The 23,719-nt window shown below is 36.2% G+C and overlaps 1 protein-coding gene across 27 annotated transcripts in view; it reads left to right on the forward strand.

Annotated features, from left to right (window-relative positions):
- Positions 1-23,719, forward strand: part of PHTF2 (putative homeodomain transcription factor 2) — a 137,109-nt gene that overhangs the window by 85,155 nt on the left and 28,235 nt on the right. For 10 of the 27 annotated variants that reach the window (XM_086397126.1, XM_086397122.1, XM_086397135.1 and 7 more), the window contains 6 exons: positions 625-694; positions 1,261-1,419; positions 4,887-5,052; positions 5,962-6,126; positions 19,277-19,469; positions 20,950-21,105. In XM_086397126.1, the coding sequence (XP_086253252.1) occupies positions 625-694; positions 1,261-1,419; positions 4,887-5,052; positions 5,962-6,126; positions 19,277-19,469; positions 20,950-21,105 (909 nt within the window). The remainder of the gene's footprint in view (positions 1-624; positions 695-1,260; positions 1,420-4,886; positions 5,053-5,961; positions 6,127-19,276; positions 19,470-20,949; positions 21,106-23,719) is intronic. The other 17 variants (XM_086397129.1, XM_086397137.1, XM_086397124.1 and 14 more) reach the window with 5 other exon arrangements.

A 23,719-nucleotide genomic window follows, 5' to 3' on the forward strand; every position in this document is an offset into this window, starting at 1 on the left:
AGAAGTCTGCATTGCTGTCTGTCCTCAGCTCTGTGACCACTGCTTCCTTCAGCATTGCCTCCAGCATCACACCTTAAAGGCCCTTTAGGGCCACTGTTCTCCCAGCCAGCTTCAGCACTTTCCTGTGCAAAACAAGGGCCACCTCGGTCTCCTGGACCATCTCAGGCTGTACATCTAAATTGGTGGTGATAGTCTTTGTTTTAAAATTACGCTTTTAGTAATAAACAGACCCCATGTGTTACATACATCCCTAAAGTTATTCTTTTGGAAATAATAAAATTTATTACACTACTGTTGTGTTCCGTTTGTCACAAATATATGTGTTAGTTTTTGTCTATTAAAGTTTTTCTTCTTAATCGAAATCTGTAGGCATTGATTTTGGGTATTAAAAATGTACATGTGTTGAATTTCAATACTACTTTTTTGCTGAGTTAAAATCGACATATAACATATTAGTTTCAGGTGTAAAACATAGTAATTCGATATTTTTATATATTGAGAAATGATCCCATAGTTAAGTCTAGTTTAAATAATTATCCCCATACATACTTACGTATTTTTTTTCTTGTGATAAGAACTTTAAAGATCTACTCTCTTATCAATACTACTTTTAATATGTTATAGGGGTTAAGGAATAAACCAAAGAAAACAGCCCATGTGAAACCAGACCTCATAGATGTTGATCTTGTAAGAGGTGAGTCTTGAATAACCAAATATTTAATGAAATTAGGAACTGTCCTCGAAGCAACAGAGTTCAAAATGGGTTAGATGTATATGTTTGCAGGAATAAAAGCAATGTGAGGCTAAATGAAGTTAGAAGTAGTATTAAAAAAGAGCGTGGAGACCTTTAAATACCATTGACTAGTCTTTTCTCTCACTAAAAATCATTCCAATTAATAAGTGTAACAGAAAAGCAGCTCATATTTGCTTAGCAGACTATGAAGCTTGTTATAAACATTAAAGTGGTATTTTTAATTCCTAACTGAAACTGACATTTGAAAACTGTCTTGTATTTATAAAATATGTAGGAGAAATTTTGCTGTTATTTCAGTTAAAAATAGTTCTTTTCAAAGTACCTGAGTCAATATAAAGGCATATGTGATTTTTTTTTTAAATGTTTACTACCCACAATTGGACAGTTGACACCCATAGTACAAAAGAAATAATATGTTGTATTGTTCTTCAGATGTTTAAATTTTTTTCTTTAAGGAAATTAAGAAATAATAAATGTTGTCTTTCATTTTGCATTACTTTTCTTAGGGTCTGCATTTGCTAAGGCAAAACCCGAAAGTCCGTGGACTTCTTTAACTAGAAAGGGAATTGTTCGAGTTGTATTTTTTCCCTTTTTCTTCCGGTGGTGGTTACAAGTAACATCAAAAGTCATCTTTTTCTGGCTTCTAGTCCTTTATCTTCTTCAAGGTACAACTAAATGAAGGAAATGCATTTTGCTTTTAACTTTCAGCATTTTTTTTTTTTTTTTTTTGGTTAGGATTACTAAGGCTTTGTTATTTTTAAAATATACTGCTACTGAGTATGGAAAAAAATTTATTGTGATGCTTCATTTAATAAGACACAAATAGTTTGGGATTAAAAATGTTTAAGAAAGCAAAGTAGTTATTTTCCAAAATAATTTTATGATAATTTGAATGTGTGGATTGCTAAAGAAAAATACAAATTGAGAGGATTTTTAAAAATTACAGAATCTCTTCCAAATGTACCCCTACATATATGGACACACGAGTCTTTTTTTATGAAGCCTTAGGGTTCATTCTTCCTTTCTCAGCAGTATTCTTTTTTTTTCCCTTAACCACTGTTTTCTGAGACTGTTCTCATTCTGGGCTAAAATTCTGTGTACCATGTCTAAGAGCTTGTTACAGATGCTCATTTAATACAACCATCCAGTGAAGCATGGGTACTATTAGTATGCCTAGCCTATAGACAATGGGACCTGAAGGACCTGCAGGTCCAAAGTTACATACTCAGCAAGTGTGGCGGTCCAGGTTCAAGTCTAAGCAGTCTGACTTCAGAACCACATGCTTCACAGCTCTGTAATGTTGCATCCCAGCACAGCAGTGTTCCAGTGCACAGTCACAGCAGCAGTATACAGTGCAAAACGCACAACACTCTAGAGCATTTACAGCCTAAAAGAAGAAATTGCTCACATTTCTTATCACTCTGACAAAGCAAAAATTTTAATTTGGTTGATACCTTGTTAATGTTTTTAGTATCTTATATATATATTTTTAAACACAATTGTATTCCTAAGGGGCTTCCCTCATGGCTCAGCTGGTAAAGAATCCGCTTGCAATGTGGGAGACTTGGGTTTGATCCCTGGGTTGGGAAGATCCCCTGAAGAACGGAAAGCCTACCCACTCCAGTATTCTGGCCTGGAGAACTCCATGGATTGTACAGTCCATGGGGTCGCAAAGAGTTGGACATGACCGAGTGACTTTCACTTTCTTTCTATCAAAAAACACTAATTAAAAGATATCTTTTAAGTAAATGAAAACAATAAAAACAAAAGACTTATTTAGGTTATTTAAGCTTGTGTATGGATAAGGCAATGGCACCCCACTCCAGTACTCTTGCCTGGAAAATCCCATGGATGGAGGAGCCTGGTAGGCTGCAGTCCATGGGGTCGCCAAGAGTTGGACATGACTGAGCGACTTCACTTTCACTTTTCACTTTCATGCATTGGAGAAGGAAATGGCAACCCACTCCAGTGTTATTGCCTGGAGAATCCCAGGAATGGGGGAGCCTGGTGGGCTGCCGTCTATGGGATCGCACAGAGTCGGGCACGACTGAGGCGACTTAGCGTATGTATATATATATCTTATATACTTAAGAGGGAGTGAACTTGAAGTTATCCTGCAATGTTTTCTAGTTTACCTAGAGGAGAACACTTTATTCTAAAGTGGTCAGAAATTGCAATTGCTTATTAGAGTAATAATTAATCAGTACCATTCATTGTAACTACTGTGCCTTGTACTTTTTTGATATTATTGCTTTATTGTATTTGAGGACAAACAAGTTTCCAGTGTAATTAGAAGGTCGTATATTGTGGCTGAAATTCACATATTGGCTTGCCTAAATTAAATAGGGAGCATAGCTTAGATTAAGCATGAAAACCAGATATTTTTCAGTTCCAAACCAAAGTTTAACGTTATTAGTGTTTATAAGTGATGGCCACTGACGTCTTCCGTGGTAAAGCTTAGTTTGAAAAGTGCCTTAACCTGTTTCAAGTCACACAGCCAGTGACAAAGCCATGATAAGACAAACCCTCAGCAATCTGAGTGCCTTTAGAAACCCCTGTGCTTCTGCCTCTTTGCATACTGAGCAGAGTATAGTGCTCTGAATTATGTCCTCATTCTCCCACCTTCTTGTCCTGAAGAGTAGAAAGAATTGTGTGTAGTCAGACTGGGTTTTACATAGCTACAGTTTTTCACTTCAGTCACATGCCTTTTAAATATCTCAACTATGTATTTTCAGCTTCATCCTACTTATTGCTTATGTCATTTCTCTCCTGGATCACTGCCAAGAGCTCTTGTGTCTTTTACTTTCTGTCCATTTACCTTTTGGGCTTCCCTGGTGGCTTGGTGATAAAGAATCCACCTGCCTTTCAGGGGACATGGATTTGATCTCTGGGTCAGGAAGATCCCCTGGAGAAAGAAATGGCAATCCACTCCAGTATTCTTGCCTGGGAAGTCCCATGGACAGAGGAGCCTGGGGGCTACAGTCCATGGGGTTACAAAAGAGTCAGACACGACTTAGTGACTAAACATACACACACACACATTTACCTTTTACATTACAAATCTAAACCAGCCACTCAAGTTCTAAATCTTAATTATCTTTGCTTTCAAGATAAAGAGCCAGTTTTTCAGTCAGTCTCTTAAATTTCTCAACTTTAACCAAACTAAACTGGTTCTGTGCTGTTTCTTAAACATTCTGTGCCTTTTTTGGTAACCTGTATGTTTTGGAGGTAACTCTTTTTGCCTGTGTAGCCCTTTCCCCTTTTATTTACTTAGTCCACTACTTATTCTGTGAGTTAGTTAACTTTTGAGAATTAGGTGTTAGAATTCCTTCATACCTCTCCAGTTGACATGTCTTTTTTTATGTGTCATAGATATTCTGTTAGTCTGCTCAGGCTGCTATAATAAAATACTACAGACTGAGTGGCTTAAACAACAGACATTTGTATTCTCATGGTTATGGCAGCTGGAAGTCTAAGATCAAGGTGCGGTTAGGATTGGTGTCTGTCAGAGGTTTCTTTTCCTGTCTTGTAGATGGCTACCTTCTTGCAGTATCCTCACATGGCCTTTATTCTGTGCATGTGCTGAAAGAGATTTCTGGTACCTCTAGCTCTTATAGGAGCACTGGTCCTTTTGGATTAAGGTCCTACCCTTATGATTTTATTCAGCCTTCATTACATCATATAGACCCTATCTGTTAAGATGATCATGTTGGGGGTCAGGACTTTAACATACGGAATGAGGGTGGAGGGCACAATTCAGTTCATTACAGGGGTTTTAATTATTTCTTTATATGTCCCCCTTTTGCTTTAAGGAGGGTGTGTCTGTCATCTTACCAGGAATGAATGCCTTTAGATTTATATGTATCTAGTTTTCATTGCAGTGCTAAGGTGTGACTTTAGAGGCCACATTGGCTGTTACTTAGTTCCAAGAGTTTATTTCTGAATGGCCTGATTAGCCAGGGGCAAAGAAGTCTTGAAGAGCTTGTCTGAAGTAACTTTTATACTCATTTAAATTTAGAAAAATAATCTGGCAAAGAACAATGTTAGAACAGTTTTTAAAGTTTTTTTTTAAAGTTTTGAGGACATGACTATCAGATCTATAATTAAATGTCTTTTCTTTCCCTTTTTGTAGTTGCCGCAATAGTATTATTCTGTTCCGCTTCTAGCCCACATAGCATACCTCTGACGGAAGTGACTGAGCCAATATGGCTGATGCTGCTCCTAGGAACTGTGCACTGCCAGATTGTTTCAACGAGAACACCCAAACCTCCCCTAAGCACAGGGGGTAAAAGAAGAAGGTACTGTCTGTTTAAAAGTGATCTTTTTGTAGATTTCTGTAATTGGAATCCAGTATTGTTCTTGACTTGAATGAAATGTTATCTTGAAACAGTGAGCTTCAGTCAGAATCAGCTATTGAATAATTTAGTTTCTTTTATTTGCTCCAGAGCCATTTTGAGACCCCATACCTGTTCGTTTTTGGTTTCTTTCTTGAAGCTCATTGCTGAGGCATGTGATATCACTGTAGGGAATATATGTTAGTTGGAATTGCTAATAATTTCCACTATTACAGAACCTTGTGCTTAAAAGATGCTTTGGCAAAAACAAAGTCAAGGAAATTTTTTAGCTAAATTCCATTTATTATATGTCATTTGAAGCTGTTTAATATTGCCCTTTGATGAAGTAAGCATAGCAAGTCTTACTGGCCACTTAGCACAATGAAGTTCTGTTTTAAGGGTCTTTGGGAACAATTTCTCTTTTGAATATTGTTGCTAAGAGATTGTGACATTTGCTGTTTTGGAATATTGATTTAAGCTGTTTATTTAAAAAATAAATAATACCTAATTAGATAAGTAGCACTGCTGAACAGATAGATTATAAATCTCTCCAATTTAAATTTTCTTCTTCATCTGCAAATAAGTGGCATTCCAATAGGGAAGGGGTACTTCTGTAAATAATCTGCCTAGTGCTATCCTTACAACCTAGTGTCCACTGACTTGTCAGTATGAGCAAGAAACAATAACTTAACATTTATAGAAACTGGTCTTGAATATGTACTTAATATTTGGCATAACTTTTATGCATCAGCCTGAGTTTTACTGTGTATTCAAGTTCCTGTGTTTATGTTTTCCAAATTTTTAAATGTACTGTCGAGAAAGTGGTTATTAAATTTTAAAGTTACCTTCCACTGTTAATCTCTTCTAATGAAGGAAATTAAGAAAAGCAGCCCATTTGGAAGTACATAGGGAAGGAGATGGTTCTAGTACCACAGATAACACACAGGAGGGAGCAGTTCAGAGCCACGGTACAAGCACCTCTTACAGTGTTGGCGCTGTCTTCAGAGATCTCTGGCATGCTGCATTCTTTTTATCAGGGTTTGTATTTATTCAAGACTTTCTATGGCTTAGAAATGCACTGTCCCTTTTTTGGTACTACAGTCTTAATTAATGAGTACTAATGATTTTGAATATGATAGTCCTAGTGTGGATTTTATTTTTATAAATTATAAAGCTGTATATAATGGAAAAAATAGAGACCATAAAATTCACTCTGAGATATATATATGTATAAATACATCTGTATGAGAATGAAAATATACTATCAAAGTATATTTAGTATTTATCTTAGTTTCTTTTGTGATTTCTCAAGTACTATTTTATTTCTATTAAATTGCTTATTTAATCTTCATCAGCACTGTAGGACAAATTGGCTTTGTTAATATACCATGTGAGTTGTATGACATTTTTAAAAAATTTGCCTCAATTACATAAAATTATCTGAAATAAAACATATAGGTATACGTATTGTTACTTGAAAGAATAAAATATATACTATAATACAAGATTCTGTTTTTTGTAGTTTGGGTTTTTTACTTAGTTTGTGCCATAATAAAAACTGATGAAAATTGCCAAGTTAATAAGTCAAGAAAAGGGATACTGCAGGTAACTTATTTTCAGTCACTTCTGGTAACTTCTCTGCTAGTATCATTGTTTTATCAAATGTGATTGTGTTCTTATGATAAAGTTTATCATGCACTATATAATTATAGTGCATATAATTAATTATATAATTAACCAGTTATATCCTGGGCGTATTCTTATTGATAGTAATTTGGGGAGAAATTTTCACAAATTTTAATAATTTGCAGTAATGTGGCATTAAGTTGATTCTCTGACTTTTCAACCACTTAGTCTTCTAGAAAATACATATTTTATATCAGTTCACTTCAGTTGCTCAGTTGTCTGATTCTTTGCCACCCCATGTACTATAGCATGCCAGGCTTCCCTGTCCATCACCAACTCCCGGAGCTTACTCACTCATGTCCATCGAGTCAGTGATGCCATCCAACCATCTCATCCTCTGTCGTCCCCTTCTCCTCCTGCCTTCAATCTTTCCCAGCATCAAGGTCTTTTCTAATGAGTCAGCTCTTTGCATCAGGTGGTGAAAGTATTGGAGCTTCAGCATCAGTCCTTCCAGTGAATGTTCAGGATTGATTTCTTTTAGTATTGGCTAGTTGGATCTCCTTGCAGTTCAAAAGACTCTCAAAAGTCTTCTCCAATACCACAGTTCAAAAGCATCAATTGTTCAGCAGTTAGGCTTCTTTATAATCCAACTCACACATTCATACATGACTACTGGAAAAACCATAGCTTTGACTGTATGGACTTTTGTTGGTAAAGTAATGTCTCTATTTTTGAATATGCTGTCTAAGTTGGTCATAGCTTTTCTTCCAAGGAGCAAATGTCTTTTCATTTCATGACAGCAGTCACCATCTGCAGTGATGTGATTTTGAAGCCCCCAGAAATAAAGTCTGTCATTGTTTCCATTGTTTCCCCGTATGCCATAAAGTGATGGGACTGGATGCCATGATCTTAGTTTTCTGAATGTTGAGTTTTAAGAAGCTTTTTCATTCTCTTTCAATTTCATCTAGAGGCTCTTTAGTTTTTCTTCGTTTTCTGTCATAAAGGTGGTATCATCTGCATATTTGAGGTTATTAATATTTCTTCCGGCAGTCTTGATTCCAGCTTGTGCTTCAGCCAGCCTGGAATTTCCCATGATGTACTCTACATATAAGTTAAATAACCAGGATGACAATACACAGCCTTGATGTACTCCTTTCCCAATTTGAAACCAGTCTGTTGTTGCATGTCTTGTTGCTTCTTGATCCGCATACAGGCTTCTCAGGAGGCAGGTAAGGTAATTCCCATCCCCTTAAGAATTTTCCACAGTTTATTGTGATCCACATAATCAAAGGCTTTAGCATAGTCACTGAAGCAGATGTTTTTCTGGAACTCTTGCTTTCTTCATGATGTTGGCAGTTTGATCTCTGGTTCCTCTGCCTTTTCTACATCTAGCTTGAACATCTGGAAGTTCTCATTCATGTATTTTTGAAGCCTAGCTTGGAGAATTTTATGAATATAAATAAATATCTCTTAATTTCTGACAGTGAAAATATGATAGTCTTATCACTGCAGAATCAAGTTTTTAAATGTTTCTCAGGACTTTCTGTAAGCAAGTATCAATGGCATAGTAGATACGTTTTACTTTGACGGGATCATTTAGATGTTTTGCTCATTTGAAACTGGTGTTGTATTATTATGTAGTATTCAGAATCCTCCTGCCTTTAGAATTCTGCCTTGTTTCTCTAGTCAAATGAGTTCCAGACTTTAATTTTCTGATCTTTTGGGGCTGTACCATGACTTTGACTCCTAGTTATTGATATTATGATGGCTAAATCCCTTTGGATTTATTCTCTTTAATCATGACAACTGTAATCTAACTTTCTAAAGAAGCACTGTTTTGAACTGTCTGGTTTGGGATAGTTTGCCAGCATATGAATGAGACTGTTTTAAATACTGGGTATAAAAAGATCTTAAGAAAAATGTTAATTTCAAAAGTTCTAAACTGAGTTCTGGAATCCTGATGGTGTCTTGGTCTTTCAGGCTTTGATAAGACACAGAGTGCTTAAACTGAAATACCAACCGAGACTTAAAATTGTTTCCGGTGATAACAAGTTGAATTAGCATAACTGGTGGAAGAATAAATGCATAATCACACAAATATCTAAGCTTTGTGTTTGGTGAGTTGATGGTTTTCTGGAGGGTACAATGAAAACTGTATTTTTAATACCCTGTATTTATGTTCAGTTCAGTCGCTCAGTCGTGTCAAATCTTTGCGACCCCGTGAATCGCAGTACGCCAGGCCTCCCTGTCCATTACCAACTCCCGGAGTTCACCCAAATTCATGTCCATCGAGTCGGTGATGCCATCCAGCCATCTCATCCTCTGTCGTCCTCTTCTGCTCCTGCCCCCATCCTCTCCCACCATCAGGGTCTTTTCCAATGAGTCAACTCTTCGCATGAGGTGGCCGAAGTACTGGAGTTTCAGCTTCAGCATCATTCCTTCCAGTGAACGTCTAGGACTGATCTCCTTTAGGATGGACTGGTTGGATCTCCTTGCAGTCCAAGGGACTCTCAAGAGTCTTCTCCAACACCACAGTTCAAAAGCATCAATTCTTTGGCACTCAGCTTTCTTCACAGGCCGGCCCTCACATCCATACATGACCACTGGAAAAACCATAGCCTTGACTAGACGGACCTTTGTTGGCAAAGTAATGTCTCTGCTTTTGAATATGCTATCTAGGTTGGTCATAACTTTCCTTCCAAAGAGTAAGCATCTTTTAATTTCATGGCTGCAGTCACCATCTGCAGTGATTTTGGAGCCCAAAAAAATAAAGTCTGACACTGTTTCCACTGTTTCCCCATCTATTTCCCATGAAGTGATGGGACCAGATGCCATGATCTTCGTTTTCTGAATGTTGAGCTTTAAGCCAACTTTTTCACTCTCCTCTTTCACTTTCATCAAGAGGCTTTTGAGTTCCTCTTCACTTTCTGCCATAAGGGTGGTGTCATCTGCATATCTGAGGTTATTCATACTTCTCCCGGCAATCTTGATTCCAGCTTGTGCTTCTTCCAGCCCAGCATTTCTCATGATGTACTCTGCATATAAGTTAAATAAGCAGGGTGACAATATCCAGCCTTGATGTACTCCTTTTCGTATTTGGAACCAGTTGTTCCATGTCCAGTTCTAACTGTTGCTTCCTGACCTGCATACAGGTTTCTCAAGAGGCAGGTCAGCTGGTCTGGTATTCTCATCTCTTTCAGAATTTTCCAGTTTATTGTGATCCACATAGTCAAAGGCTTTGGCACAGTCAATAAAGCAGAAATAGATGTTTTTCTGGAACTCTCTCGCTTTTTCCATGGTCCAGTGGATGTTGGCAATTTGATCTCTGGTTCCTCTGCCTTTTCTAAAACCAGCTTGACCATCTGGAAGCTCATGTTTCATGTGTTTTTGAAGCCTGGCTTGGAGAATTTTGAGCATTACTTGACTAGCATGTGAGATGACTGCAATTGTGCGGTAGTTTGAGCATTCTTTGGCATTGCCTTTCTTCGGGATTGGAATGACAACTGACCTTTTCCAGTCCTGTGGCCACTGCTGAGTTTTCCAAATTTGCTGGCATATAGAGTGCAGCACTTTCACAGCATCATCTTTCAGGATTTGAAATAGCTCAACTGGAATTCCATCACCTCCACTAACTTTGTTCGTAGTGATGCTTTCTAAGGCCCACTTGACTTCACATTCCAGGATGTCTGGCTCTAGGTGAGTGATCACACCATCGTGATTATCTGGGTCGTGAAGCTCTTTTTTGTACAGTTCTCCTGTGTATTCTTGCCACCTCTTCTTAATATCTTCTGCTTCTGTTAGATCCATACCATTTCTGTCCTTTATCAAGCCCATCTTTGCATGAAATGTTCCCTTCGTGTATCTAATTTTCTTGAAGAGATTTCTAGTCTTTCCCATTCTGTTATTTTCCTCTATTTCTTTGCATTGATCACTGAGGAAGGCTTTCTTATCTCTCCTTGCTATTCTTTAGAACTCTGCATTCTAATGGGAATATCTTTCCTTTTCTTCTTTGCTTTTTGCTTCTCTTCTTTTCACAGCTATTTGCAAGGCCCCTTCAGAGAGCCATTTTTCATTTTTGCATTTCTTTTCCATGGGGATGGTCTTGATCCCTGTCTCCTGTACAGTGTCACGAACTTCCGTCCATAGTTCATCAGGCACTCTGTGTATCAGATCTAGTCCCTTAAATCTATTTCTCACTTCCACTGTATAATCATAAGGGATTTGATTTAGGTCATACCTGAATGGTCTAGTGGTTTTCCCTACTTTCTCCAATTTAATTCTGAATTTGGCAATAAGGAGTTCATGATCTGAGTCACAGTCAGCTCCGTAGGAACTACTATTAATGTCATTTCTAAGTATATTTCATTTTCAAGGTAAAACTTTTTAAAGTAAGGCATAATATTTCTCATTTGAGAAGAAATGGGAATTATTGTAAAGGAATTCTGTAAACCTGAGAAAACTGAACCAGACAAAATATCAATTAGAAAAGATACACAAATCAGTCATATTTTCTAAGGACTTAGCACTTTAATATCAGTTAGTTATAATCTTAAATTAGCTTAATTATAGAAAGAGTAAATATGAAAAATTCATCTAGATTGTACATCTTTTCAGCACGGTACCTGTTTCAAAATTCAGATAGTTCCTAAGTTCTCTTTCATGTCCTTTAAGAACTCATTTGTCTGTCACAAAATCATTAAAAGCATTTGGAATTATGCTTTTGAGTAAAAAAAGTAATTATATAAATTGAATTGGTAATTTAGAGACAGCAGAATAAAATCAGGTTTCATGTTAACTCCTCTGCGTAACTGACCTACCTTGAAGTGTTCTGTTCTGTTTAGCTTCCATATTTACTCTTTTTAATACCAAATTGAATATTAAAGGTTTAGTAAATTGATTTTCTTCACATAGTGGAGTATATTGCATAGTGTAAGTAGTATACAGTCCCGCCAGAAACTTTAGATACAGGGATTAAAACTTGGCTTTTACTGACTGTAGTTTAAAATTCAGTTATTTAAGCTGTCGACTAGGTGAAGCTTTGTTGCATGTGTTTCACAGATAAGGATGAAGACCATGTAAAAGCCAGTGTATTCTGGCTTCTTCCAGATTTTTAAGACTATCTTACGGACACAACTAGATAACTTATTAAATTTGCTAGCGTCACTGTATTTTAGGGTTGGATTGATCCTAGAAAGATTACAGGTACTATAAATAATTTGGCACACCTCTCAAACTTATTTGTGATAGAGGATACCTAGAGAAACATAGGGTCCCCAGAGTCTTTGAAAGGGGTATGTTAGCATGTAATCAAGGTGTAGTCATAGATCCAGATAGCAGTGATGGTTGTATAAGGCCCCTGTGTCATTTTCTTATATCTGAGATTTTATGCATTTTGTTTCTATAACTTTCTCTCCCCCTTGATTCCTAACCATGTGCAGATGAGAGCAGAACCAGAAATTTCATACTGTATTCTAGAGTAGAGTTACCTGATGCTGTTAACTTTTTCCCTATCATGTCTAATGTCCTTTACTATCGAAAGCATGATCTTCAGTTGGCTCAGTTTATATACCTCTGAACAGTTTTGAGAGCACCAAAAAAATACTTCCAACATTTTTTTCCATAGCAGTACAGAATATTCTGAGTGTTCTTGATAACCTGACTAGGTTTTTTAATGTAGAAACACACTAATTTTCATGTTTGGTATAGTAGATTGGATATTTCATAAGCTAAGTAGTTCTTTAAAAGTTGTTAACTTTTTGGCCAAAGTTTTTATGTGAAAAAATTTAATTTCATCATTTATTTATGGTGTAGATCGTACATGGACATGTACAAAATTTACTTAAATTTTTTTCAGAAAAGAACCAAATTGTCTCCCAATGTTTCTCACAGAGGAACTAAGGCAATTAAAGTCATGTCCTCCTAAGATATTTTTGACATAGAGTAACCTCTTTTGAACATCAAGCATGATATTTCAAAGAAAGTATTACACAGGTCGTGCCTTCCAAAAGTGTTTATTAGTTATTAGTCCCTTTATAAGCCATGACCATGGCAATGAAATTGGACATTCTGTCATTGCAAATGCTTTTTGTTCAAAATCCAATTCTGCAATGTATAAATGCTGAACCACTATGTTGTTACAGCTGAAGCTAAAATAATATTGTATATCAACAATACTTCAGTAAGAAAAGGCCAAATGCAAGAAATACCACTTCTATTGTGGAGTAAGTAAAATCGGTATAGACTTGTATATCTCCCTTTTTTAAGATACTGCTTATCACTGCCCATTGTTAACTCTGGTTTTATTAGGTGACTGTATTATATGCATTAAATGTAGCTATCAAAAGGTAAGATCTTCTTGTTCAGTTCAGTTCAGTTCAGTCGCTCAGTCGTGTCCAACTCTTTCCGACCCCATGAATCACAGCACGCCAGGCTTCCCTGTCCATCACCAACTCCCAGAGTTCACTCAGACTCACGTCCATTGAGTCGGTGATGCCATCCAGCCATCTCATCCTCTGTCGTCCCCTTTTCCTCCTGCCCCCAATCCCTCCCACCATCGGGGTCTTTTCCAATGAGTCAACTCTTCGCATGAGGTGGCCAAAGTACTGGAGTTTCAGTTTTAGCAACATTCCTTCCAAAGAAATCCCAGGGCCGATCTCCTTTAGGATGGACTGTTTGGACCTCTTTGCAGTCCACGGGACTCTCAAGAGTCTTCTCTAACACCACAGTTCAAAAGCATCAATTCTTCGTCGCTCAGTTTTCTTCACAGTCCAACTCTCACATCCATACATGACCACTGGAAAAACCATAGCCTTGACTAGACGGACCTTTGTTGGCAAAGTAATGTCTCTGCTTTTGAATATGCTATCTAGGTTGGTCATAACTTTCCTTCCAAAGAGTAAGCATCTTTTAATTTCATGGCTGCAGTCACCATCTGCAGTGATTTTGGAGCCCAAAATAATAAAGTCTGACACTGTTTCCACTGTTTCCCCATCTATTTCCCATGAAGTGATTAGACCAGATGCCATGATCTTCGTTTTCTAAATGCTGAGCCTTAAGCCAACTTTTTCACTCTCCTCTTTCACTTTCATCAAGAGGCTTTTGAGTTCCTCTTCACTTTCTGCCATAAGGGTGGTATCATCTGCATATCTGAGGTTATTGATACTTCTCCCGGTAATCTTGATTCCAGCTTGTGCTTCTTCCAGTCCAGCGTTTCTCATGATGCACTCTGCATATAAGTTAAATGAGCAGGGTGACAGTATACAGCCTGACGTACTCCTTTTCCAATTTGGAACCAGTCTGTTGTTCCATGTCCAGTTCTAACTGTTGCTTCCTGACCTGCATACAGGTTTCTCAAGAGGCAGGTCAGCTGGTCTGGTGTTCTCATCTCTTTCAGAATTTTCCACAGTTTATTGTGATCCACACAGTCAAAGGCTTTGGCATAGTCAATAAAGCAGAAATAGATGTTTTTCTGGGACTCTCTTGCTTTTTCCATGATCCAGCGGATGTTGGCAATTTGATCTCTGGTTCCTCTGCCTTTTCTAAAACCAGCTTGAACATCAGGAAGTTCACGGTTCATGTATTGCTGAAGCCTAGCTTGAAGAATTTTGAGCATTACTTGACTAGCATGTGAGATGAGTGCAATTGTGCGGTAGTTTGAGCATTCTTTGGCATTGCCTTTTAATAGTAAAAAGCACCATTTCTTTCTATACTGTTTTAATTCCTAAGTAGCTTCTTTCTACCTTGCTTTTTGTTTTTGGTTATCTCCTGTAAAAGAGGAAATTCTATTAAATGATCCCCCCAAAAAAAGAAAAAGGAAGAAAATCAAAATGATATTTAACTCCCTTCAGTTTATTTTTTAACATGTTATTTTTTAACATTTTAAAGTTGCCTTAACTTCCCTTTAAAACTTTTTTTCCCTTTTTAAACTTCACTTTAAAAAATATATTCTAAGTAGAATTTCACAGTTATCTATTTTTTAAAACTGAATGTCACTCCCACTGTATCTCTAACAGTTTTATTCTCTCTTGTAAAGAAATGGGAGGAATTCCTTAAAATCTGAGTCTTGGTAATCTGTGATCATTTTGAGAAATTATTACTCTGTGAAGTTCTTACTTTCAGCTATTAATGACAATATCAATGATACAGCAATCAGTGGTAAAATTAAACCTTGCCTGGAGGTTTAACCTCTTTAACTTACATTTTTGACCTTCTTTAACCTACATGTTTTTTTGAATTTATTCCTTCCTGCATTTCTCCTATGTTAAAATCTAAAGTAATCAGTTTGTACTTTTAAAAATGTATAGTTTTACTTTGAAACAATTTTAACAATTGTTGTTTAACAGAAAAGTTGAGAGAACAGTGCAAAGAACTCCCATATATTTTTCACCCAGAGACCCTGTTCAATCTGTTAACTGTCCCTATTAATGTCTTTTACAGCAAAAGGATCTAATCTGGGATTATATGCCACACTCAGGGGTCATGTCTTTTTCATCTCCTTCACTCTGGGACAGGCTTCAGTCTTTCCTGCAGTTTCATGTTTTTCACAGTTGGGACGATACAGGGCAGTCACTTAGTAGAATGTCCCTTAATGTGGGTTTGTGTCAGTGGTTTTCTGCGTCTAGTTCCAGGTGACTCATGGGAGCTCAGTGTGTATCTCTTCCCTATGCTGTCTTCAGCATCATCAGTTGGTACTTGAAATTGGTCATGGTAGGATTATCTACACCATGGAAATCAGAAAACACTACAGACAAGGACTTTTTACACCTGAATAGCTGATTGTTCTACATTTAGCAGCACACCACAGAGTTAGTTGTGTGATATTTCTTCATATTTAAACCCAGTTGTGCATTTTTGGTAGGAATATCATTGTGTACTATCAGGTGGCAAACAGCGCAGATTTGTTCCTCACTAGTGATATTTATATGAATCACTTGATTAAGATAGCGTCTGCTAAATTTCTGGAGAAGGAAGTGGCAGCTCACTCCAGTGGTCTTGCCTGGAGAATCCCAGGGACGGTGGAACCTGGTGGGCTGCCATCTCTGGGGTCGCACAGAGCCGGACACGACTGAAGCGACTTAGCAGTAGCAGCAGCAGCTAAATTTCTCCACTGTAAATTTTTATACTTTTCCTTTGTGGTCAACAGATATCCTGTGTAGAGATACATTAACTGTAAAAATGACCTGTTTCTCATCCTACCTTCACTTTCTAGTTTTAGCATCCATTGATGATTCTTGCTTGAATTATGGTAGTTGCCAAATGGTAATTTTTCTAACTACATCATTTCCCTCTACATTTATTATTTGGCATTCACTTTAAGGAAGAGCTTTCCCTTAATTATTTACTTAGGGATTTTTATTTTTTCAATTTGTTATTGTCATTTTTTATTTGGATGATTAGATTGGCTTCAGTTTGGCCAGGGGATACCTTAGAGCAATTTCTTTTCTTTTGGGGATGTCCTTGTTGTTTTCTGAACCCTTCCTTACTTTTTGGTACAACAAAATGTTTCCAGGTTCAACTTGTACTTTCTCTTCCTCAGGCTTGGAATGAACTGCTTCTTCAAGGAGAGTAATGTGTGGAAACTAAGCTCTGAATGCTGGATATACTCATTGCTGTTGTAGTGTTGCCACCCTGGAGCCTTCTCAGTGGAAAGAGCTAGAAAGTGTGTGTGTGTGTGTCCTTTTACATTTATATTTATTTCTTTGTCTAGATATAAGCCATGGATTTTCAGAGATAGTTCCCATTCAGATACAGTACCACAAAGCTCATTGTATCTTTTCTCTTCTTTATATTTTCATTCTCTGTTACTGAAAAACCTGGTTCTAATCCTGAATATACTTATTTGATTAATCCTCTGTGTGTATTGATAACCCATTTCCAGTCCTCTGGGCTGCACCTTGCCCCCTGCCCTAAAAGTGCCTTCAAATTAGTTGCCATTATTGCTTGTTGCTGGGCTGCTCCTGCTGTTCCATTCCAACTACTGTATGCTCTTGCAATTCTTTTATTACCACTGCTGTTATCAGCCACTGCCAGGATACCTCAATTTGTATTTTAAGCTGCTTTGTAAACCCTGAAGTTGGTACTTACATTTAGTATTTTCTTTGTTATTTCAGCTTGATTTTCAACTTATCTGCATTTAGTGTGAGAGAAATATCAAATAGCTACTGTAGCTTAGTAAATTACTGTTCATACCTTCTGACAGCATTACTTGTACTTTGAGGAGGTATTGGGTGAAAACAGCCCAGAGAAAATTAGAAGGAGGCAGAGATAAGGAAGAGAGGAAGTAGGAGATAGCTGAAAAGTATATGAAATGAGTGCTACTAGAACTCTTTCTCTTGGCTTAATACAGTCTTCACTCTGCCCTGGTAAAGGAAGAATACATTCTCCTTAGAAATATTCTTAAAGCAGCCATTAATACAGATTCAAGCCCTTTTCTTAGGTTCATATCTTTTGGTCCTCTGGGGTTCTGGGTCACTCTTCAAGGTTACAGCTACTTTTTCTGCTTTAACAATTGTCTTCTAGGCCTGTGTTATCAACTGTCTACTGATCTTTTTCAGGATGTTCCTGGGGACTTTAGCTCCAACATTTTCATCTTTCTTCCCAAGTAAATTTCTCTCCTTGCATATCCCGGCTGATTAATGACTCTATTCTACTAACTTCCCAGTCTCCCTTCCTCTTATTCACGGCCTCACCCCTCCCTTTCCAACCTAGAACAATTTCCATGAAGCTTCATAATACCTTTCCAGCACACTCTTTTACTGTCTGAGTTTCCCACATTTTTATAAGGTCAAGTAATTTCACTTCTTTTGGTCTTTTTCTACATCTCCATGTTGCACAGTGTTCAAGGGAGAGGTAAAGGGAACAGTAAATAACATTTCTCTAGACAGAGAAGGTTACAGGTGTTCTCTGCACCTTTTATTTTCTCTTTCGCCCTGTCTCTCCTCTCTCCCGTAGTTAATTTTCCTCCCTGCATCTGCCACTCTTAAATGATCTTTGTTCTGTAGTGCATGCCCTTAGTCTCTCTGTGCCTCTTAGGGTCATACAGAAAGAAAAGGGTGAGATGATTGGGCATTGCGTCTTGCACCTTTGTGAAGATCTGTTCTTTGTGACCAGGAAGGAAGCATTAGAGCTCTGTAGAGCATATGGGAAGTATGATCTGTCTGTCCCCTTTCATAATCTTACAGGAGAAGGTCGGAAGTATAAGACAAACTTTCTAGGCTTTGAGTGTGTTAAGAAGAAATCTTAACAGGCTGTTTCCCAAAGAGTGGGCTGTTGGAGATCATATAGAGAATAAACCTCATAGTCAGAAGGTCTGTGTTCTAATGTCAACTTTGGCTCTAACTGACTGTGTGACCTTAAATTAATCATCTACACCTCTTTTTATTTCTGATTTATTGTTTCCAAAGCAAGCATTTAGCATAGGTGAGTTACAGTGTCTTGTACAGTTCTGATAGATTCCAATAGAACTGAGCAACTGTAGTGTTAAAGGTAACATTTTTCTCCCAAAGAAACATTTCCCCCCCATTTAAAAGTTCTTCTGTTTTTTGACCTACATGAAGGCATTGTACTAGTTTTATTTTTCCTGTCTTCCTAAACTGATACTCTAGAGAAAATTCAAGGAAATTTATTTTGAATACAATTAGACACGGTTGCTTTTTAATAATGTTTTATGATAGACTTAATCTGCATTGAGTACATTTTAAGTTTGTGTGGGGTTTGCATTGTATTTCTTCTACTAACCATTTCTTTTGGATAGCCATTCTTTCACCCACTGGATCCTTTAAGCATTTGCCTATTAATCAAAAATGATTTATTATTTTCTATGTTACATATTATGTATTGAGAAAAACTTAATTCCTGTAAATGAAGAACTTCAAGTGTAGTCTTTTAAATACTTGTAAGCTACATGATTACTGACATTTTTTCTAGAGTATTTCAGTGGGTAAAAGAGGTTACTTCTTTATCTTTGCGTTCTTCATTTTTACTTCTTCCATTATGTAGAATTTTGTACAAAGTTTTCCCTTTTTTCATGTGCTTTTATGTTACAAAAGGTCTGTGTCTCCATTGTGTATTAAAATGAATTTATCAGAGGTATTTAGGTATCCACACTTATGGTAAAGTTTTTGGGTAAAGGAGAGTATTAAAATTAAGTTAAACCACTAATTGTAACTTAATTTTGTAATTACTGAGGTAGTTTTTTTTTAAATTAGTCTTTAAAAGTATATTATTAACTATAATAAAATGGGCAAAATTTTGGTCTAGGTTTTGCTCAAAGACCTGTTAATTTTGATCAAATATTGTTTGATAAGTTAGGGCATGTCTCTTAGAATTGCTGTTTGTAAAACCTTAAAACTTATAAAGTAAGGTAAAATAGGACCTTGATTTTCATATTTATTTTTTATGATATATATTATTTTTATGAATTACTTATTGTAAATATAAGATAGCAATTAAAATCTGAGAAATAACTACCATGTTTAATTTTTAGCAGACTGTAATTTCTACTGGTAACCTATCCAAAATAAACTAAGTCCATATAACATGTTTCACATATTTTTCTTTGTAGATCAAAGAAAGCAAAGAATTCAATTGATAAATCAACTGAGACTGACAATGGCTATGTATCCCTTGATGGGAAAAAGACTGTTAAAAGCAGTGAAGATGGAATACAAAGCCATGAACCTCAGTGTGAAACTCTTCAACCAGAAGAGGCAACCTGGAACACCGGAACACTGAGGAACATCCCCAGCAAAGTAAATGTGATTAAAAATAATAATAATACTTTGTGTGATTTTACATTAGTTAATGGAAAGTGACTTAGACGTAGTAGTTACCCTTAAATGTATATATATTCTCCAGAATTTATTCTGTGAGCCTTTACAAATAACACTGATAATGCTGAAAATAGATAAAGTAATATTAATAATCCTGATTTCCATTATAACCTGGCACCTTCTAAATTAATTGATTGACTCCAATTTTTCTAAAATGTTAAATTAGATTTAAATTTATAATTAATGTCGTTAAACCTTTTTATTTTTCCATTTCCATATGTGTAAATGAATTTGTTTCAAATGGAAGATCTATGTTAATTCAAAAGCTTAACCTAGGACCCTGGTTTTCCTTTAATGTTCTCTATAAGAAAATCTTACTTTGTTTTTCCTACCTTTGTGACCTTTGGTGTCAGCACATTTGTTTTGTTTTTTAAAATTCTTAGAGAAAATTCTTAAGGATAACAATTGTTTATTTACTTTTCTAAAAGAAACCCTAGGTTTATTGTAACATAGCCTAATATAAATATCTTCTTTCTCTTCTTTTCCCTGAAGTTTTTTGGTTAAATAATTTTTTTCTTTAAAAGCTGTTACAGAGGAAAAAATGTGGTCAAATTAAAACATAATACCTTAGTTACATTTAGAAATATAAGCATGAATGTGGGTATTGAGGAATAGTAAATGAAGAAAAGAGGATTCTCTATTTGAGTAAAGTATGTGTTATTGCTTGACAGTAGTACATATATTTTCAGTACCTGTAGCTATATAATAAATATCATGGAGTGGCAGTAAAATAGAGTCCCTTACCATAATTTTAGATTTTTGAGGCATTTAACTCTCTGGTAATGTGAGCCTCACTTCACTAGCATGTCTTAACAAATAAAGTTTTTAGTTATGCAGTTTTCAAACACATTTCCAGGTATGTATTAACCTACTAACGTTCTATAAGAGGAACATGAAAGTATCAATAAAATACCTGTTCTGAAGTCTCTTGGTTTCAAAATTTCTGAAATCTGGGTGTCTTAATGTGTACATGATGTTGTCTGGCTGATATGTGTTTCATTTGGTTACAAGTCACCTCCTCTTGCCTTGTAAACCATTATTAAATCAGGTTTTATGGCATTTTTGGTTTGTGAAAATATTAAATTAATTTCAGGTCTCTTCAGCTTCTTTTAAAAGGGTCTCTCTTCTCATAATTTTATAAGCTATTTCAGATCTTTTGAACAGAAACGTTGTAGGACAATATTTGATAAATGACTTTTGAGTTACTCTTGAAAGAACAGTACCAAAGTCACTGATTTAAGACTTTTTTAGAAAATCAGGTGGTATTAATCAGTTACTTTGAAATTTTTAGTGGTATTTGAAGGTATATGTATATATGTATGTATAATTTAAAATTTTGCAGTTTTAAAGCTACAGGTTGAGTCAGAAATTAACCAATGACCCTCTTTGCATAATCCTAACTTAGGATACCCAAAGGACAGTAACAAATGTCTCTGATGAAGTCTCCAGTGAAGAAGGTCCAGAAACAGGATACCCATTGCGCCGTCATGCAGACAGGACTTCTGAGAGCATTCTTCGGAATAGGAAGTCACACCATTATAAGAAACATTACCCTAATGAGGTATTTACTTTGGCCTTACATTTGTGCATATGTATCTATATGTTTTCAACTTACAACTTCTTTCATCTATTGAATATATTACTGAAATAAATATCTCCCGTCAATCTCAATATCTTACTGTTACATGATCTGGATTTATAGAAGAGTACTTTTAGATTTATATATTTCACATATAAATAGCCGCACACTTTTATTCACTTTGTGCATCATCTCTAAGGATTCATACATTGAGTTTGTTGTTTTCTTTTAAAGAGCATTCTGGAGACACAATCTGTGAACTCCCATGTTAGACTTCCACAATTTGAAAAGGCTTTACAACTTCTAAATTATAGCAGTGTTACTATTCTAAGTGACTTCTTTCCTGTCACTGTCACCAGTTACATTGCCCAGACTATAAAATTCAATTCCGTTTTCTTCTATAACTCTTATATTTCTTTATTAATGTGTGTTTTTCTTTAAACCTTTTTTCCAACTTTATTACATCTCTTGATGTTGTCATATCTCTGGAAACTATTTCAATAGAAAAAGATTTTTTTCATTCAATTGTATTTTCACATTTTCTTGAGGATAGAACATTGTCTTTCTTCAGGGCGCATGAATTACTCCTTTTGTCACTTGCTGACAAATGTTACCTTCTGCTCTTTTTGTACTATATTAGAATATATGTTTTTTTCTTGATGGTTAAGAGTCAAACTTCTGAAAAATCTAATATGCTATGTTGTAATATGAAAACCTTAAGAGTTTTAAGATTAAAGGAGTTACTTGTTCTTCCTATATTTTTCTTTGTGATTCTGTCTCTAGTTAATCTTTCTTGTGAACTATGGCTGTTTTTTCTGTTATTGGCTCCATTTGAAAGACACATAATGCCAGTGTGTCTGCTTATTGCCTCTTCGCCCACAACTGATGTTCCGTCTCCTGTTCCTAAGCCAGATAACCATGCTTGTGAAATTCATAGTCTTAGTCTATAAACAGGTGAAAGTCTGTTGGTCCTGGAAAGGCTTCAGAACCTACTATAAAAAGAGGTCTCCAGTCTCCTATAGAATAAAGTATTTGGCTTTAAAGTTACTTTTCTTTACCCATAATCTTTACTTTTCTTGATTTGCAACTATGTTTTGAGATTTGAGATTCTTTTTTTTTTTTTTAAACTCTTTGTTTATTTGGCTACGCCAGGTCTTAGTTACCGCGTGTGGGATCTATTTTCCTGGTCAGGGATTGAACCTGGGCCCCCTGGATTGGGAGCTAGGGCTCTTAGCCACTGGTCAACCAGGAAAGTCCCGATATTGAGATTCTTGAAGGACAGAACATTATTCTGCTAATCTTAACTTTTAAATAAATGTTTCTTCACATCTTTCAGATTCCAAGCTAAGTAAGGCTGATAATTATTGAGTAGGCATTGGTTGTTTTAAATCTTTTAAAAATGATGTAAAAGATTACATTAAAAATAAAATCAGATCTTCAAATTCTTCATCTGTGAAGTGAGAAACTTGAGACTAGAGGATATTTAAAAGGCTGTATTTCAAAATTTTTTACTCTGAAATCAAACCAACTGAAAAGTTGTTCTTATTTTTTTTTTATTAAAAAAGCAAAACAAAACCTCCTTTGAATAAGTAAAATTCAAACAGGATTTATAGTGTTGTTTTGCATCTATATATAGTTATTGCTGTACTTTTCAAATTACTGGTGATACTGTTTTCTTTTAGGGTGAGGCACAAAGAAATCATTTGGGGAAACACTTTGTGCAGGAGCAGGACTGATGGGCCTCACTATAAGAGTACTTTTCAGGAACTCAGCCGTTTATTGTAAGCCTCCCAGATGTTAGCATCTGTACATATGCTTCTTAGGGGCATTTTATTTTTCAGGAAGAAATCATCCAATCTTCTGGTGGCATGGGAGTGGTAGGTACTCTACCATGCTGTCATGGTGTTTGGCATCAAGGGAGTTGGGGATGAGGTGTGATCTTGCCATTCAGTATCTTGGACTTTGACTTAACCCTTCTGTCTCTTACCCCTGAACTCCCTACCCTAGTTCCTTGCCTGTTTCTGCTGTTAATATCTACCATGTCTGATGGGTTTCTTCCAGTCTTCTATTGGGAAGATGGTGGTGGAATTACTTCGTTATCTGGGGTATAGGAGATGTCCTGGGTAATTGGTAGCTCCTTCCTTTTAAGTATTTGTACTATTTCTTAGCTCTCTCTTGCTTTGTTTAACTCTGCAAGTGTCTCAGTTTTTATTTCCTGCTGTGAATTAGCTTTTCATCTGATAATGGGAAGCATAATGAAGAAACAATGGGCTTGGAGTCAGACTACTTAAGTAACTTTGGAAAAATTGTTTAACCTATGTGAGTCTCAGTTTCTGCTTCTGTACAGTGGGGAGAGGAGGAGACTGGCCTCATCAGATTGTTAGGTTTAAATAAGATTATGCATAATTGCCTGGCACAAAGCATTTATGTTATAAATGCTTCTTCCCTTCAACTATTTCAGTTCAGATAAATAGTCTTTATTAATATGATTGTATCCTCAATTGAAACTACCAGTCTAGAGATTTGAGATAAGCAGAGCAAACCATATTAAATGACCAATTGAGCTATTTTCTTCAGTTCTAAAATTTCCTACTTT

Source organism: Bos grunniens, chromosome 4, assembly GCF_055505025.1.
Source record: "Bos grunniens cultivar Pamir isolate PY7600 chromosome 4, Bosgru_T2T1.0, whole genome shotgun sequence".
NCBI classification, from domain to species: domain Eukaryota; kingdom Metazoa; phylum Chordata; class Mammalia; order Artiodactyla; family Bovidae; genus Bos; species Bos grunniens.